Source organism: Nicotiana tabacum, chromosome 8 (assembly GCF_000715075.1).
Source record: "Nicotiana tabacum cultivar K326 chromosome 8, ASM71507v2, whole genome shotgun sequence".
Taxonomy (NCBI): Eukaryota; Viridiplantae; Streptophyta; class Magnoliopsida; order Solanales; family Solanaceae; genus Nicotiana; species Nicotiana tabacum.
This window is the reverse complement of record NC_134087.1, coordinates 26,794,155-26,813,184: the sequence shown is the minus strand read 5'-3', so window position 1 is coordinate 26,813,184 and position 19,030 is coordinate 26,794,155. Positions and strand designations below refer to the sequence as shown.

General features: G+C 40.2%; 1 protein-coding gene across 9 annotated transcripts in view; it reads left to right on the top strand.

Moving 5' to 3' along the window:
- LOC107830447 (potassium transporter 6) overlaps positions 1 to 19,030 on the top strand; it is a 32,393-nt gene that overhangs the window by 8,175 nt on the left and 5,188 nt on the right. The window contains exons 2-4 of one of the 9 annotated variants that reach the window (XM_075219130.1): positions 3,850 to 3,878; positions 7,902 to 7,958; positions 10,392 to 10,690. In XM_075219130.1, the coding sequence (XP_075075231.1) occupies positions 3,850 to 3,878; positions 7,902 to 7,922 (50 nt within the window). In that variant the 3' untranslated portion in view covers positions 7,923 to 7,958; positions 10,392 to 10,690. Of the gene's footprint in view, positions 1 to 1,562; positions 3,680 to 3,849; positions 3,879 to 4,080; positions 4,367 to 7,901; positions 7,959 to 9,235; positions 9,304 to 10,391; positions 10,691 to 17,685; positions 17,987 to 19,030 lie in introns of those variants that run through there. The other 8 variants (XM_075219129.1, XM_075219128.1, XM_075219127.1 and 5 more) reach the window with 8 other exon arrangements.

Below are 19,030 nucleotides of genomic sequence, written 5' to 3'. Positions count from 1 at the left end.
GGCAAAATCTGGAAAAAACCAGAGATTCTCAGGGCCTGAAATGAAATCGGTCCCCAGGAAACTAGCAGTTGCAATTGAGATCTTCATCAAAGAAGTCGGGCCTAGATCAAGTGATTGAAACAATCAAGGCCACAAAACCAACCACCGTTTCAAACTAACAATTATTTTTTGTTTGAAAACATGAAATAGGTGCAATCCGAAGCAACCTTGCAAGAAGTAGGTGCAACCAAAGAGAAAGTGCGCAAGGGCTAGAAACAACTCTGCAGCAACAATCCATAAAAGGAAAGTCCCCTCCCAAATTCTTTCTCGCATTCACTCATTCTTTGAAATAAAAAAAATAGATCAGAAGAAAATTCAAACATGGTAGCCTAGGATCCCCAATCTCTAGTTACATTTTTCTAATATATGGTCTCCACTCCCTAGTTGCGTTTATTTTTAGACATAGGGTCCCCACTCCCTAGTCGCCTTTCTAACATAGGGTCTCCACTCCCTAGTTGCGTTTATTTTTAGACATAGGATCTCCACTCCCTAGTTGCGTTTATTTTAGACATAGGGTCTCCACTCCCTGGTCGCCTTTCCAACATAAGGTATCCACTCCCTAGTTGAGTTTATTTTTAGACATAGGGTCTCCACTCCCTAGTCGCCTTTCCAACATAGGGTCTTCGCTCCCTAGTTGAGTTTTATTTTAGACATAGGGTCTCCACTCCCTAGTCCCTTTTCCAACATAGGGTCTCCACTCCCTAGTTGAGTTTATTTTTAGACATAGGGTCTCCACTCCCTAGTCGCCTTTCCAACATAGGGTCTCCACTCCCTAGTTGCGTTTATTTTTAGACATAGGGTCTCCACTCCCTACTCGCCTTTCCAACATAGGGTCTCCACTCCCTAGTTGAGTTTATTTTAGACATAGGGTCTCCACACCTTAGTCCCTTTTCCAACATAGGGACTCTACTCCCTAGTTGCGTTTATTTTTAGACATATGGTCTCCACTCCCTAGTCTCCTTTCCAACATAGTGTCTCCACTCCCTAGTTGAGTTTATTTTAGACATAGGGTCCCCACTCCCTAGTCGCTTTTCCAACATAGGGTCTTTATTCCCTAGTTGAGTTTATTTTTAGACATAGGGTAGACACTCCCTAGTCGCCTTTTCCAACATAGGATTTCCACTCCCTAGTTGAGTTTATTTTTAGACATAGAGTCTCCTTTCCCTAGTCGTCTTTCCAACATAGGGTCTCCACTCCCTAGTTGCATTTATTTTAGACATAGGGTCTCCCCTCCCTAGTCATTTTTCCAGCATAGGGTCTCCACTCCCTAGTTGATTTTATTTTAGATATAGGGTCTCCACTCCCTAGTCATTTTCCAATATAGGGTCTCCACTCCCTAGTTGATTTTAGCATAGATATAGGGCTCCACTCCCTAATTTTTTTCCCAAGGATACCCAATCCCGATTTTAATTGCTTTCAATAAAGAAATAGTTTAGATTTTTGTTACAATAACTCACGAAATTTTCCTAGTGAAAACTAGGGCAGAAAATTTTATTCGTTCGTTTGCTTTGGTGCCTGAACAGGTTTTACCGTGAGGCGCAAGGTTTGAGATGACCAAAAGAAGAAGTCTCAACCCAAATAAAAGAAAAGAAGAACAAGAAAAGAAGTTAAATTCTAAGTGTAGAAGCGGAGAAAAGATGCGGACTACTCAAAATGTGATTGAAGTCACAAGCTTTCTAAGTCTCGCCTTGATCCAAAAAGCTGGAAGAAGAAGGAATCAGCAGTTGCAACTAACGAGCATTAAGATTCAGATCAGAGTCTTCGGGAAGAACTGACCAAGACTCAAGATCAAGTTTATGAAGGTTTATAGATAGGAATCTTGTAACTTGTAGTTGATAGGCTTAGCTAGTTTAGCTTTTTGGTGTAATAAGGAGCTCAGCAAACAGAAACAGCAGCAACAGCAGTGAAATCACAGTTCTTCGATAGTCCCAGCTACCAAAACTTTCAGAACTACACCGACCTAATTCCTTTATAGCCAAGGATATATAGGCAACCTCTGAAGCAACGTTCGGTCAAACTTTTTCAAAATGCTTCCAAATGTAGTTTCAAACTGGCAAAAATTGCTCGTAATTGCTCACTTTATCTTTGCCCGAAAACTCTTCATATTTTCGAGCAAAGAGGGGCAGCTGTGAGCACCTAATTTTTGCCCTATATGAAAACAGCTCCTAAAAATAGACCAAAATTAATTTTAATTGATTTTAGGAGTTTTTCTTTATTTAGTTGCATTTCATGCATTTTTAATATTTTAAAATCATAAAAAAAATCATAAAATTTGTTACATTTAATTTCATACCATCTTAGGTTCAATTTGCATGTAGGAATTAATTACATTGAGTTAATTGCATTATTAAGGAAAAAATCACAAAAAATAGTCATTTTTACATATTTAGCTTTTAGTCTTTAGAAATTAGTGTTTTTACTTAGTTTTGAGTTAATTATTTGTTTTAATATATAAAGAATTTTAATTTCTACAAAAAATAGCTTAAATTTAGGTTTTTAATTAATTAAAGAAAAGAAAAAGGGAAAAATAAATAGAAGAAAATAGGAAAAAAAATGTTTGGTCTTGTTTATTCAAAATTGGGTCAATCCTCAAATTGACCCCAATTAATTAACCCAAGTCCAATCCTTCAACCCAAGCCCATTCCCCTTTACCCTTATCTGATAAAAGAAGCTAAGACCTAAAAATCAAGCTTCAAATTATATACACATCAGATCATAGACCCATCCCTTAGAGAGCAAACGGCGCTTCGTTCTTCTCCAAAGAGGGAGATAATAATCGAACTCCTTCTTCAAAAGAACAAGAACACTAGCCATTTCTCCTTCCCTTTTCTGCTTTCATCTTCTTCGCTAATCACCATGAAAGCTGGACAAAACCAGTCCTAAAAACTCCATCACCGACGAACTCGCCAAAAACGAGAGAGGAACGGTCGCCTAAAGTTAAAACTCGCTATTGTTGTTATTGCAAAGTAGGTGGGCTCCATTTTCACGTTTTTTAAGCTCTATTTGGGTGAATTTTGTTGGTTTCGCCACTATCAAGTGTTGTTGTACCTTTGGATTTTTTCTTCTCTATTGAAAAGATTTTGGCTTACGAGGTTCAGAAGCAATGTTTGCTGATCTCGGACACTTCTCTCAGTTCTCAATAAAGATTGCTTTTACCTCTATAGTTTATCCATCACTTATTCTTGTGTATACGGGGAAAGCTGCTTATCTATCGCGACATCATGTGATGGAGAGTGACTAGCATATTGGCTTCTACGTTTCAATACCTGAAAAATTAAGATGGCCGGTTCTGGTAATTGTTGTACTGGCTGCAGTAGTGGGAGCCAAGCCATTATCACTGGAACCTTTTCAATTATTAAACAATGCTCTGCGCTGGGATGCTTCCCGAGAGTCAAAATACTGCATACATCGTCAACAATACATGGTCAGATTTACATCCCAGAGATTAACTGGACCTTAAGGGGTCGTTTGGTTCGAATGCGATTTATACCAGTATAAGTTATGCCGATATAAGTTATGTTGGGATAAGTTATGCTGGGATTAGTTATGTTGGGATTGTTGTTTATTTATTGTTTGGTATGTTGTATTAAGAATGACAATTGCATAATTTCTAAGAAGAAAATATAAGTTATACCGGTGCTAATTACCCACCTTCTATAAGGTATAAGTTATCTCGGTGTTATACCTGGTTTGCTAACCAAACAGAATATTAAGGTGGTATTCAATTTTTATACCACCCTTATACCTTCTTATACCTCATACCAAATGACCCCTAATGCTACTATGTTTGGCTGTTACTATTGGTTTCAGAGACACCAGAAGGATGGGAAATGCTGCAGGTATGGCTTTAATCTTGTTCAAAAATAATAGCAAAATTCTTTTGGGTTGAAATCATTTGGACCTGTTTTCATGTTTAATTTTGCTATGGATTCTCCATCTCTTGTGCATGCATATATTCGTTTGTTTAGAAATTCTGTTTTCCACTTGTTTATGAAGTGGTCTAATATATCCCTCATCCCTAAAATTTCCCCTTCGCATCAGGTTTAGCTATCATAACTGTCATGCTGGTCACCACTTGCTTGATATCATTGGTAATTGTTTTGTGCTGGCACCAGAGTGTTCCCCTCGCAATTTGCTTTGTGATATTCTTTGGGACAATTGAGGCTTTATATTTCTCTGATTCTTTGATTAAGTTTTTGGAAGGAGCATGGGTGCCTATTGCCATGGCTTTTATTTTTATGATAGTAATGTGCATTTGGCACTTGAAACACACATGAAAAATATCTTTTTCTGACTAGTGGCAATGAAATTCCAAAGTCAGAACCTTTGTCTACTCTAGTATTGTTTTAAATTATGAATTATCTCATGTAAAACTTAATTTGTTAGTAGAATAAACTCTACCCATTCTTTAAATCTGCAACAACTGTCTAACTCGTCACATAGATATATAACCACAAATCATTGTGATTATGGGTACGGTTCTCGTGACATAGTCATGATACTAATTTCCAAATTCAGGGGTGCATTTCATGTGACCCGATTATAACAACTTCGAATAATAAAACCCTTTGAAATCAATTGAGGTGTGTCATGCCAAATAAAACCCTTGGCCCTCATGAAATTAATTCAGTCCTTGTAAAAATTGAGGTGTGCCATCAATTAAACTCTCTATAGCCCTCATAAATGTTGTTGATTTAAACTTTCGTAGTTGCTTTAGGCGCGTTCTTTAATTAATTCAATCATAGCTATGGGTACGATTCCCATGACGTAGTTGTGATTTTTAAATCCGGGTGTACATTTTATGTAACCCAATTTCAATTTCTCAACAATGTTAAATAGAACGTGTCATGAGTCGCGGATGCATTTCATAAGCGTGGTTTAAGACGTGTTTTAAATAACATTGAATTTTCCTTAAAAGTAATTTTTAAAATAATTAAAAGCGGTTCTAAGCTAAAATGCACCATAGGTTAAAACATGTAATAAATCGGATAATAGGCTAAGTTTAATAGTTTAAGCGACCATGCTAGAACCACGGAACCCGGGAATGCCTAACACCTTCTCCCGGGTTAACAGAATTCCTTATCTAGAATTTCTGGTTCGCAGATATTTAAATAAAATCGATTTTCCTCAATTTAGGATTTTAAAATAAACCTGTGACTTGGGACACCATAAATTTTTCCAAGTGACGACTCTGATAAAATTAAATAAAATAATCTCATCTTGAATAATGTCACTTTAATTGGAAAAACTCTCTTATATACCCTCATCGGGTGGTAAAAAGGAGGTGTGGCAGTAGGAACATGCTTACCTGGTTGAAAAGGTAAAGGTATTTGAAGCTAAAAACGAGGAGCTAGTCGTGGTAACTAATAACAAAACCTCGTAGGTACAACAGATGATCGACCAACTTTGAGTCGAGATGAAAGAGGTCCAAGCCATGGCCGATGGGTGAAAAAGCAAAATGGATCTGCTGGCTTCGGAAAAGGAAACTGTCAAGGTGAAGTGGGCATCGATAGAGGTCAAGCTCTGGGTGGTGAAGGACAAAGCTGACAAGTGGTCTCAGTTGAATGATGATCTCCGAGCACAATTGAGCATGACTGTCGTAGAGCGGGATGCCCACGGTAGAGAATATGAGGAAGTGAAATCCAAGTTGGATACAACCTCCACCGATGCCAACGAAATAGTGGCCCAATACAAGGTCGATGTGGAGCCAGCTGAAGTCTGCCTGAAGGTAAAGGCTAAATATATGAAACGGCTATCCTGAAAAGAGACCCTCGAATAGATCCACGTCCGAGGTTTTGACCTGTCGGTTGAGATTGAGGACGCCAAACAATCCAAGGCCGAGGCAAAGAAGATTTAGAGCCTGAAGGTGCCGAAGGCTTTGAGGGCTCTGAGGGCTCGGAGGGATCCGAAGGTTCTCACGACTCCGGCGACGAGTTGGGCCCTAGTGAAGATTAGGCTTAGATGCCTTAGTACTATTTTAGTGTTTGTCTTATGCATATTTTTTGTTTATTTAGAGGCTGTTTTAATTGGAGCTTTGTAAGTATATTCCGGAATATATATAAAGTTTTCCCTTTCTGGCAATTTCGAGTCTTTACTTTTTCAACATCTTTTCATAATTTCTATTCTTGCAATATTTCTAATGCCTTAGCATAGAATCAAATATAGTTATATGGCGTTCAATTTTAGAGGTTCGAACGGAGCCTAGCTTCGATACAACTTTGTTTGTTCGAGGCTTTGAAAACTTGATGTGACCGAAAGTTTTTTCAAGATGCTTAAGTGATTTTAGATGATGCATTTGCCAAGTGTCACCTTTTAGCAAGTTTTGAATTTTTATGAAAGTGATTACGAGCTTCGGATGTCTCCGAGCTGTTTTTAGGGCGGCATAGCCTTTTGTATTTAGACATTGCCTAATAAGTTTGGTGCCTCTTGGATTTAGTAGCCCGAATTGTCTGAACTTTTTTTTGACATCAGTCCCCGAGTGAGGGTAGCCCTTGGGCTCGATAGTCCCCGAATAGGGGTAGCCCGTGGGTTCTTAGGATCTGAAATTTAAGAGTCAAGAAAATGTGTAACAGTAAGGCAGAATTTTCTTTCATTTCTGTGTGTAAAGTACATGATCGAAAATGCATAAAAGCTTATGTCATAGATAAAGTGGACTATGTGGGCACGGTTCACATGACCGTTTGGTCCTTATAATGAATCCTAACCACCGAGCCTTAGCTTCTAGCATACAAAGTTTTCCTTTTTTCTTTGCTAAATTTTCCTTTGCGGAAAACCTTAATCCGAAGGTAATGGCCCCCAATATCTGAGGTCGAACTTGAGAGGGCTCAGATATTGTTGATGCAAAGTGAACGCTCGTTGAATCCATTTGGAGACTGGCCTTCGAATCTAAGTTAGTACATTTTATTATTGCCTTGTTAAAAATCTTGCTGAAAACCCCATTTTGGGACAAAACCGATTCAAGAAAAAAAGAGTGCAATACGTGCTTTCAGACCTAATAGCCACATCCATTCTAGAGCATTGCCTGCAAGTGTTAGTTCGATTCATAACATGATTAAAGAGTAGTTGAGATCGTACCTTAGTAGTAGTACTATTTTAAGTGCATCACGTTCTAATTGTTTGGTAGTTGCACACAGTTTCCCGCTTCGAGTTTGTATGAACCTTTGCCGATAATTCCGATGACTCGATACGGTCCTTCTCGGTTGATCCCAGTTTTACCTTATTTGGGTTCCGAGTATGTAATATTACTTTCCTCAACACCAAGTCCCCGATCTTGAAGTGTCGGAGGTTGGCTCTTCAGTTGTAGTATTTTTCTCTCCGATGTTTCTGGGCGGCCAACTGGACTAAAGTTGCCTCACGCCTTTCATCCAATAGTTCTAGGCTCGTGACCATGGCTTTCCCATTTGACTCTTCGATTGCATATTGGAATCTGAGGCTCGGCTCTCCCACCTTGACTGGTATCAAGGCTTCGGCTCCGTAGACCAGCGAAAATGGAGTGGCCCAGTACTGGACTTCGAGGTTGTACGATATCCCCATAGGACTTCGGGCAAGATTTCTTTCCATTTCCCTTTGGCATCACTCAACCTCATTTTCAGGTTTTGAAGTATGGTGTTGTTTTTTGACTCCTCATGTATGTTCCCACTAGGGTGGTAAGGTGTTGATAGTATCTTTTTAATCTTGTTATCTTCGAAAAATTTGTTTACCTTGGTGCCAATGAATTACTTCACATTATCACACAAAACTTCGGTCATGTAATGACCCGACCGGTCGTTTTGAGATTTTGCACTTTGCTCACCAGTTCTCGGGCATGTCTAGCCCCGTGTTATGTATTATGACTTATGTAAATCGTCGGTTTTGGTTTTCAGGGTAACCGGAATGAATTTTGAAGAACAGTTCTCAGTTTGAAGCTTAAAATTTGAAAGGTTTGACCAAGATTTAACTTTTTAGTGGATGACCTCGGATTGGAATTTTTATGATTTGGTTAGATCCATTAGGTGATTTGGGACTTAGGAGCGTGGTCGGAATGTGTTTTGAAGGTCCGGAATAGAGTTAGGCTTGAATTGGCGAAATTGGAATTTTGGCATTTTCTGGTTGATAGGTGAGATTTTGATATAGGGGTCGGAATGGAATTCCGAAAATTGGAGTAGGTCCATTGTGTCATTTGTGACGTGTATGCAAAATTTAAGGTGATTCAGACGAGGTTTGGTATACTTTTTGATCGAAAGCAGAATTTGGAAGTTCTTGGAATTCTTAAGCTTGAATCCGATGTGATTTTGGTGTTCTGATGTTTTTTGAGCGTTCCAAAGGTTGGAACAAGTTTGAATGAGGTTATAAGATATGTTGGCATGTTTAGTTGAGGTCCCTAGGGCCTCGGGTGAGTTTCGGGTGGTTAAACGGATCAAATTCTTGTTTTGAAAGTTGTAGATTTCTTCAGATTAGTGTTGCAAAGTTTTGCTCTTCACGTTTGCAAGAGGGCTCACGCATTCGTGAAGAGACGTTGAATGAGGTAGATCAATTACCTTTCGCATTCGTGATGTTGGTCCCACATTCGCAAAGGTTGAGTCTGATTGAGCATTGCATTCGCGACTGAGGTAATGCGTTCGCGTAGGCTAAGCTGAGTAAGGCATCGCGTTCGCGAGGGTGTGTTCGCGTTCACGTAAGAGCAAAATTGAGCTGTGAATTTTTTTGTGCTTTGAAAACACGAGGCTTTGACCGCGTTTGCGAAGAAGGAATTTTTGTCCTGGGCAGAATGTTTAAATAGCCATTGTCCGCGATTTTGGGTCTAACTTTCCCCATTTTGAGCGATTTTGGAGCATTTTGAGAAGAATTGAAGAGGGAATCAAAGGGAAACACTTGGAGGTAAGATTTTTGAACTCAATACTCGATCTTATGTTGATTCTTACTTGTTTAAATATGAAATATATGGAAATTAAAGCCTAAAATTGAGGAATTAGGGCTTGAATTGGAGAGTGTAAATTGGGAAATTGAGGGGCCATTTGAGGTCCGATTTTGATGTTCTTGGTATGTATAGACTCTTTGGAGGATGAGGATTCTATTGATGTAATTTTTATCGGATTCTGAGATGCAGTCCCGGGGGTCGGGTTTGGCCAATTTCAGGATTTTTGAGTTAATTCGATTATTTTTGCTTAGGCTTTGTTCCTTTAGCGTGTATTAATGATGTGGAACTAATTTTGGTTAGATTCGGAGAAATTGGAGACTGATTCGAGAGGCAAAGGCACCGCGAGCTACAGTTTAGACCGGATAGAGGTAAGTAATGATTGTAAATATTGTCCTGAGGGTATGAAACCCCGGATTTTACATTGTTGTGCTATATTGAGGTGACGCACATGCTAGATGACGTGCGTGGGGTCGTACACTATTGGGGACTGAGACTTAGTCCATCCCGAATGACTATTTTAATGCGTATTTGATTGAAAACTGTTTGCTATCATCATGTTTTGGGCTGAATGCCATATTTGGGCCTCGTACCAACTGTTTTGGACCCTTAGGGGATTTGTTTTACTATTATTCCTCACTGTTTTGACTTTATACTTGTACTCAGTCATGCTATTATCTACTGTTTTCATAACTCAGCCATTTTTACTCCGTTTTTGACATTTTAAATGATATTTTGGTTTGAGCATCATGTGTTACTATTGCTTGAGTGGCTTGAGAGATTTTTGACTAAGTGAGGCCGAGGGCTTGAGTTGTGAGGATATTATGGGACCGGACTGTGCACCGCAGCAGTGTGGTACCAATTTATGATTATGAGGTCTAGGGCCTGATTTGTTACGCCACGAGGTGGCTTGATATGAGGCCGAGAGCCTGTTTGATTATGCCATGAGATGGCTTAATATTGCGCTTAGGCCGTAAGGGGCCCCTCCCGAAGTCTGTACACCTCCAGTGAGCGCGGGTACCCAGTGTGATATGTGATATAGCCTGAGGGGTTGATGTTATTCCATGTTATTGCCGAAGGGGTGGTTCTTGATTTATGTTATGCCCGAGGGGCTGATTATGAGTGATTGTGAGGTAGCCCGAGGGGATGGTTTTGTTGATATTATGCCTGAGAGGCGATTTATGATACATGTTTTGCCCAAGGGGCTACTTGCATTTCTATCATGTTTACTCACTGTTTTATAACTCGTTTGAAACTATTGAAAATTTATTTTAAAAGGTTTTTACCGGAACTGAGCATGATTTACGAAGTAAATGATTTCTGTACTGTGTCGGAACTATCTTTCCTTTGTTGTAGCATTTTGACATGGTTTACATGTTTTCTTACTGCTTAGCTTTCATTTACCTTTATTACTTACTGAGTTGGAGTACTCACATTACTCCCTGCACCTTATGTGCAGATTCAGGCATTTTCTAACCCGGTAGCGGGAGTTGATTGCTCAAAGGTAGAGTCATCAGAGTTTAGCAAGGTAGCTGCCCGGCGTTCTCAGCATTTGCTTTTCTCCCTCTTGTTTTTATTAGACTGTATTTAGTATATTTTCAGACTTTTCGTTGTATTCAAACCTTAGTAGATGCTCGTGACTTGTGACTTCCCGATATCGGGCTTGTATATTATTTCCGCACTGTTCATTTAGACTTACATTATGAAATATTTGTTTAATTAAAGGCTTAAAAACAATTCTTATTGATTAATAGTTAATTTGGGAGTTGTGTGGGCTGGCCTAGTTTCACGATAGGCGCCCATCACGACCGGCTCAGTTTTAGGGTCGTGATAAGTTGGTATCAGAGCCTAGGTTACATAGGTCTCACGAGTCATGAGCAGGTTTAGTAGAGTCTCGCGGATTGGTACGGAGACATCTGTACTTATCCTCGGGAGGCTGCAGAACCTTTAGGAAAAACTTCACATTCTTGAATTCTTATCGTGTTTCCTTGATTCAGCTTGAAATGTAACTCTTTGAATTCCTTCCATGCATTTGTATATGCGCATGAGCACTTAGTATCAGATGTGCATTGATGGCTTGGGATTACCTGATCGAGGAGCGAGATGTGATCTTTGTGTGTTGATGTTGGGCCAGTCGGGTGGACTTGAGCCCGGGTTTTGCCTATAGTTTGAGCACTGAGGTGTTGGTTGTGCGAGCATGTGCTTTTGGATTTGTATGTCCGATAGTGTCCCTATTGGTGGGAGTGATGGATAGATAGCTACGTGATGAGTATGATGTTACTGCGAGATGTGTGCATGTGATTTGAACGAGACAAGAAGGGTCTACTTGGGGGTAGTAAGAACTATTCGGTGCTTGGTTTCTATTGTGATTTGATGTTTAGCCCGAGTTGTGGGCGTGTTGAAGGACCTTTTCATGTTGCCTAGTTGGGAAGTGAAGTGGATTTCACGTTGTGATATGAATTCAGACTCAGGAAGATTAAGTAATTGTGTAATGTTTATGACAGCGGAAGGGTATAAGGAGTTGTTAGTTTGAGGCGAGGCAGGTGGGCTATCTCCTACGGATTGTTCTGAAGTTTGCGTGATCTTTTATGTCGTTTATTGGAAGATCTCTATTACTAGAGAAATATATGTATTGCAATTTGAATTTGGGCCGCCTAAGAGAGTGGGCTTGACTGTTATGAGGGTGAAGGCAAGGATTGCAGAAGATTTAAAGTACTAGATGGTCTGTGTTTCACGAGCTTATGAAGGATTGAATTTAATCTCACTATGGTATTATGATAGTAATAGAGTATATGCATTATGACTTATTGTGTGTTTTGATCTATGACTTTGAGCCAAGTGGGGGAGTCTGCTATTGATTAGTTGATTGCATGGTTATGTTCTATGTTGGTTCCAGTTTGAGGCATACTAATGAATCAGTTATGGCTTACAGAGGTTGAGACCGAGGATGGATCGAGTAAAGAAATTTCAATAAAGGTTATGTTATGCTTTATGGGTATGTAAGAATCACAGAATGACTTGAGTTGTTATGAGTAAAGGGTGTATGGTACATAGAACAAGAAGTTGCTTGGTTGCATTAAGGTGAGGTTACATTCTACGTTGTCGGAGTGTTAATGGAGAACAGGTTGTCTGGTCTGTTTGATCGGTCTAATTGCGGTTTGAGTAGAGTGGAGGGCTTTCGGAAATGGTTCTAATGGGTTCAAGATTTTACATGTAATAATTGGAGATATTCAGGTAGTGTAGTTGGTTAGAAACTGAGGTTTACATTGGAGGGTGTTAAGACTTGTGGTATTTCTATACCAATTAGGGAATTCTATATATCCGTATTAGGAAAGCGAAGGTAATGACTTTGGATTCATAGGAAGTTTTGTCAGGATAGGTATTTTGGATGTGGTGCTTTTGGGAATATTTAAGAGAGTATTCAGCGGCTTATGAGCCTTAGACGGTATGGTTTTATGCTTGGGTCTCGTGTGGTGAGTCTGGGTTGAGGAATTGCGGTGTTATAGCAAGAAGGAGTATCAAGTTAAAGGTAAATCAGAAGGAAACACGGATAGATGGGATAGCTTGGTAGTAAGCCGGATCGACATGGTAAGGATATGATTAGTTCTTTGGATGCTTATGAGTTAATGAGTTTATACAAGTGTTTCACAGCAATGTTCTTGGGTTTTAGTGGCCTGCGTAGCTTGGTCGAGTTAGAAGGATTCATTCCTGATGGTTTAGTTTTGTGCAAATGGAATTCGGAGAGTTCTTAATGGTTTCTACCACGGTTAGAGATGTATATTTTCTACAAGCGTGAGGAGCATGTGATATATAGTAATTTTCTTCTAGATGGGGTCAAATGGAAAGTTCTTGACTAGTTGAGTATGTAGTTGCTTATGGCTCGGAAGGGGTTATGAAGTCCTTATATTTATCATAGGATGGCATGGTATATGCAGTATGTTGTGTAGGGTTGAAATTTGCATGTGTAAGGTCATGGTTCAGTTCTGAAAGGAAAAGTCATAAATTCTTAGACAGCACGGGCAGCTTCAGATGATTGGGGAAATGATATTACTAAGTGGTGTAGCTTGATGAGGGTATACGCTTCGGAAAAAGGTCAATGTGATTGAGTTGATGATACTTCACTAGTATTGCGGCACTCTCTTGTTGGATCGATTGTTGATATTCAAGTTTGCTTGGTGGCACATAAGAATTTTAGGAGTACCTCTCGTGGAATGATTGGGTATTAGAGGTGTGTTGTATATTCGGATGGTGGAGTTGGGATCGGATATGGTGATTCGCGTGCTATATGGATTTGGAGATTGGGAATTCTCATAAACAGGGTAGGTCGTAGTTGTGGACCGCGTATATCGATCTTGCGTGGTAACTATTGGAGGTTTGGAGACCTGAGTGGATCCTTTGTGGCTTGGTATGTTATATTTTGATGTGATATTGGGTATAGACTGGTTGCCTCCGTGTCGTGTTATTGTGGACTATTACGCCAAGACGGCGACATTGGCTATGCCGGGGATGCCACGGATGGAGTGGTGAGGTTCGACAGGTTATGTTCTCAGTAGGGTGATTTCATTGTTGAAGACCCAGTTGATGGTTGGGAAGAGTTGTCTTTCTTATTTGGCCTTCGTGGTGGATGTCAGTGCAGAGACTCCTACCATTGATTCAGTTCCGGTGATGAGGGGTTTTCCGGATGTGTTTCCTGCTACCGAGCATGTCGCCAGACGGGGTTGTTGATTTTGGTATTGATCTGATGTCGGGCACCGTAGCGTATGGCACCGGTGGAGTTAAAGGAGTTGAAGGAACGGCTTCAAGAACTCCTTGATAAGGGGTTCATTGGTAGACCTATATGGATGTGTGTTCGGCATCGAGTCGGCTTGGTTGACTCCGAGTTGTATTGTTGAGGGATGTATTGATTCAATTGTTATTGAGCTTATTAGTGACCTGGGGAGATCTATGAGTTATCTTTCTGTGTTGCAAGGCATTAGGAATTGTTGGTTATAGGCACATGTGGTGCAGTTTTATTTGAGGTCTCTCAGTGGAATTTGAGCGGGAGGAGTATTGGGTATTGCTCGGTGGATGGCGTATCGGTTGTGTCCTTTTAGGTTTATGTAATGTTATGTCAATTGCTTCGCATTGGTTATGATGATTTTCTTTGGTTCTAGACATCTAATTGCGCATGATCGTCAGTTTGAGCATAGCGACTGGAGGTGTTTCATGTGGATCGGTGTTTGGATAAGGTCGCATACTACAGCGAAGTTATGTGGAGGTATGACCCTTCGGGTTAGATTCGTGTATTCTGGTTCTATGATGTGTGACAGGTTCTCAGTATTGTGTGTGGTGGTAATGGTGAGCTTGCAGTATAACTCTCTCATTTGAGTCATTCTCACGATTTGAGTACGTTCAGATCGTTGCTTATTGGTGCACCGATTTCACAAGTTGTGGCTTTAGATTGTATTGATGTGTCATGTCACCAGAATAGTTGTGTTGGTATTAGATGATATTGTTAGGATGTAGAATGAATATAAACAGGTTCAGTTTTAGCATGTTGGAGGGATAATATCGATGTTCGACTCAAAAATTTGCTATGGTCCTTGACAAAGGAGAAGTGGCTTCCCGAATGGTTGATCTAAGGACTAGTTATGACTTCCTATGTGTTTCATTTATCATTAGAAGTATACGGAAGTGTTGGAATGAGGCTTTATCTGATAAAAAGCTTATTATCGAAATTCGAATATTTTAAGCAACTACTATGATTAGAAGTTATCGCTATAAGTGTTTGAGTTATGTGGTACATCATGTAATTGCACTTGAGGTTGCAGGTATGGGTTATTACAGTTGGTTCAGGCTTACCTAGAATATAAATGTGAGATTCAAATCTTGTAGATGGTTTCAGAAGTAGAAATGTGGTTCTAAGGTTTATGGGCTAGGTTGGATTGTGAAATTTCAGTTACATTGTGTTATCGGACCTATATGAGATAGGGTGACGTGGGATCACCCCTGGGTATCTGCATGGTAAGGTTATACAGCGACTTGTTGCCTTTTGGAACAACTATGGGCACGTTCGAGGATGAACGTATGTTTAAGTTGGGGAGGATGTAACGACCCGATCGGTCGTTTTGAATTTTGCACATTGCTCGCCAGTTCTCAGGCATGTCTAGCCACATGTGATGTATTGTGACTTATGTAAATCGTCAGTTTTAGTTTTCAGGGTAGCCAGAATGAATTTTGATGAACAGCTCTCAATTTGAAGCTTAAAATTTGAAAGGTTTGACCAAGATTTGACTTGTTAGTAGATGACCTCAGATTGGAATTTTTATGATTTTGTTATCTCTGTTAGGTGATTTGGGACTTAGGAGCATGGTCGGAATGTGTTTTGAAGGTCCGGAATAGAGTTAGGCTTGAATTGGCGAAATTGGAATTTTGGCGTTTTCCGGTTGATAGGTGAGATTTTAATATAAGGGTCAGAATGGAATTTTGGAAGTTGGAGTAGGTCCGTTGTATCATTTGTGACGTGTGTGCAAAATTTTAGGTCATTCGAACGAGGTTTGGGAGACTTTTTGATCGAAAGCGGAATTTGGAAATTCTTGGAATTCTTAGGCTTGAATATGATGTGATTTTGGTGTTTTGATGTTGTTTTGAGCATTCCGAAGGTTGGAACAAGTTTGAATGAGGTTATGGGATATGTTGGCATGTTTTGTTGAGGTCCCGAGGGCCTCGGGTGAGTTTTGGGTGGTTAAACGGATCAAATTCTTGTTTTGAAAGTTGCAGATTTCTTCAGATTAGTGTTGCAGAGTTTTGCTCTTCGCGTTCGCAACAGGCTCACGCGTTCGGAATAGATGTTGAGTGAGGCAGGCCAGTTGCCCTTCGTGTTCGTGATGTTGGTCCCGCATTCACGAAGGTTGAGTATGATTGAGCATCGCATTCGCGACTGAGGTAACACGTTCGTATAGGCTAAGCTGAGTAAGGCATCGCGTTCGCGAGGGTGTGTTCGCGTTCGCGTAAGAGGAAATTTGAGCTGTGATTTTTTTGTGCTTCGCAAACGCGAGACTTTGACCGCGTTCGCGAAGAAGGAATTTTTGGCCTGGGCAGAACGTTTAAATAGCCATTGTCCGCGATTTTGGGTCTAACTTTCACCATTTTTGAGCGATTTTGGATCTTTTGAAAAGCATTAAAGAGGGAATCAAAGGGAAACACTTGGAGGTAAGATTTTTGAACTCAATACTTGATCTTATGTTGATTCTTACTTGTTTAAACATGAAATATGTGGAAATTAAAGCCTAAAATATGGGAATTAGGGCTTGAATTGGAGAGTGTAAATTGGGAATTTGAGGGGCTATTTGAGGTCCGATTTTGATGTTCTTCGTATGTATAGACTCGTGGGAGGATGAAGATTCTATTGATATGACTTTTATCGGATTCCGAGACATGGGCATGGGGACCGGGTTTGGCCAATTTCGGGATTTTTGAGTTAATTCAATTATTTTTGCTTGGGCTTTGTTCCTTTAGCGTGTATTAATGATGTGGAACTAATTTGGGTTAGATTCGGAGCAATTGGAGACTGATTCGAGAGGCAAAGGCACTGCGAGCTAGAGTTTAGATCGGATAGAGGTAAGTAATGATTGTAAATGTTGTTCTGAGGTTATGAAACCCGGATTTTACATTGTTGTACTATATTGAGGTGTTGTGCACACTAGATGACGAGCTTGGGGTCGTACACTGTTGGGGATTGAGACTTAGTCCATCCCGAATGACTGTTTTACTGCGTATTTGATCGAAAATTGTTTGCTATCATCATGTTTTGGGCTGAATGTCATATTTGGGCCACGTGCCAACTGTTTTGAACCCTGAGGGGATTTGTTTTACTATTATTCCTTACTGTTTTGACTTTATACTTACACTTAGTCATGCTATAATCTACTATTTTCATAACTCAGCCATTTTTACTTCATTTTTGACATTTTAAATGATATTTTGGGCTGAGCATCATGTGTTACTATTGCCCGAGTGGCTTGAGAGATTTCTGACTGAGTAAGGCTGAGGGCCTGTATTGTGAGGATATTATGGGATCGGTCTGCGCGCCACAGTAGTGTGGTATCGATTTATGATTATAAGGCCGAGGGCCTGATTTGTTACGCCACGAGGTGGCATGTTATGAGGCCGAGAACCTATTTGATTATGCCACGAGATGGCTTGATATTGCGCTTGGGTCGTAAGAGGCCCCTCTCGGAGTCTGTACACCCATAGTGAGCGCGGGTAACCAATGTGATATGTAATATAGCCCGAGGAGCTGATGTTGTTCCATGCTATTGCCCGAGGGGCAGTTCTTGATTTATTTTATGCTCAAGGGGCTGATATTGTTCCATGTTATTGCCCGAGGGGCAGTTCTTGATTTATGTTATGCCCGAGGGGCTGATTACGAGTGATTGTGAGGTAGCCCGAAGGGCTGGTTCTGTTGATATTATGGCCGAGAGGAGATTTATGATACATATTTTGACTAAGGGGCTGCTTACATTTCTATCATGTTTAATCACTGTTTTATCACTTGTTTGAAACTATTGAAAATTTGTTTTAAAAGGTTTTTACCGGAACTAAGCATGATTTATGAAGTTTATGATTTCTGTACTATGTTGGAACTATCTTGCCTTTGTTGTAGAATTTTGATGTGGTTTACGTGTTTTCTTACTGCTCAGCTTTCATTTACCTTAATTACTTACTGAGTTGGAGTACTCACATTACTCCCTGCACCTTGTGTGCAAATTCAGGCATTTTTGAACCCAGTAGCGGGTGTTGATTGCTCAGAGGCAGAGTTATCGAAGTTTAGCAAGGTAGCTGCCAAGCATTCGCAACATTTTCTTTTCTCTCTCTTGTTTTCATTAGACTATATTTAGTACATTTTCAGACTTTTCATTGTATTTAGACCTTAGTAGATGCTCGTGACTTGTGACACCCCCAATGTCGGGCTTGTATATTATTTCTGCACTGTTCATTTAGACTTACATTATGAAATATTTGTTTAATTAAAGTCTTAAAAATGATTCTTATTGATTAATGGTTAATTTGGGAGTTGTGTTGGCTGGCCTAGTTTCACGATAGGCTCTATCACGACTGGGTTGGTATTAGGGTCGTGACAGGCCGGTATCCCAAATCGACAAACTATGTAGTCCTAGATGAAGTCAATGACTTCTTTCCTTTTCGCATGCTTGGGCCTCGACCCATTTGGAAAAATAGTCAGTCATGAGTAGTATGAATTGAACTTTACCGGGTGCCCATGGTAGGGGACCGACGATGTTCATCCCCTTATTTCATAAATGGCCATGGGGATAGGACCGAGTGTAGTCGTTTCCCCGGTTGATGGATTATCGGTGCACGTCTCTGGTAGCCGTCACATTTTCGTAGAAGTCTTTCGCGTCCTTCTCCATTTCGGTCTAAAAATAGTCGGCCCTGATTAATTTCTGAACAAAAAATTTTGCCCCCGAATGGTTTTCCAAGTGCCATCAGGAACTTCTCTCAAGGTGTACTCGGTGTATCCCGACCCCAAGCATCTGGATAATGGGCTGTCGAATGTTCTTCTGAACAATGCCCCTTCGACCAAGCTAAATTTGGCAGCCTTCGTATGCAAGGCTCTCGATTCTTTGGGATCCGAGTGTGATTTCCCGATTTTTAAGTGGTCTATGTACTTGTTCCTCCAATCCCAGGTTAAACTTATTGAGTTTACTTGGGCATGGCCTTCTTCTACCACCGACTTCATGAGTTGTACGACTATTCCCGAATTGAATTCATCATCATCATCAGCCGAAGACCCCAAGTTAGCCAGAGCATTGGCCTCGCTATTTTGATCTCGGGGCACATGCTGCAAGGTCTATTCCTTGAATTGATGTAACAGTACCTGAAACTTGTCTAAATACCTTCGCATTCATTCTTCTTTTATTTCGAATGTCCCATTGACTTGATTTACCATAAAGAGTGAATCACACTTAACTTCGACCACCTCGGCCTCAAGGCTTTTAGCCAATTTGAGATCTGTAATCATGGACTCATACTCGGTCTCATTGTTAGTCAATTTCACAGTTCTAATATACTGCCTAATTACATTTCCCATAGGGGGAT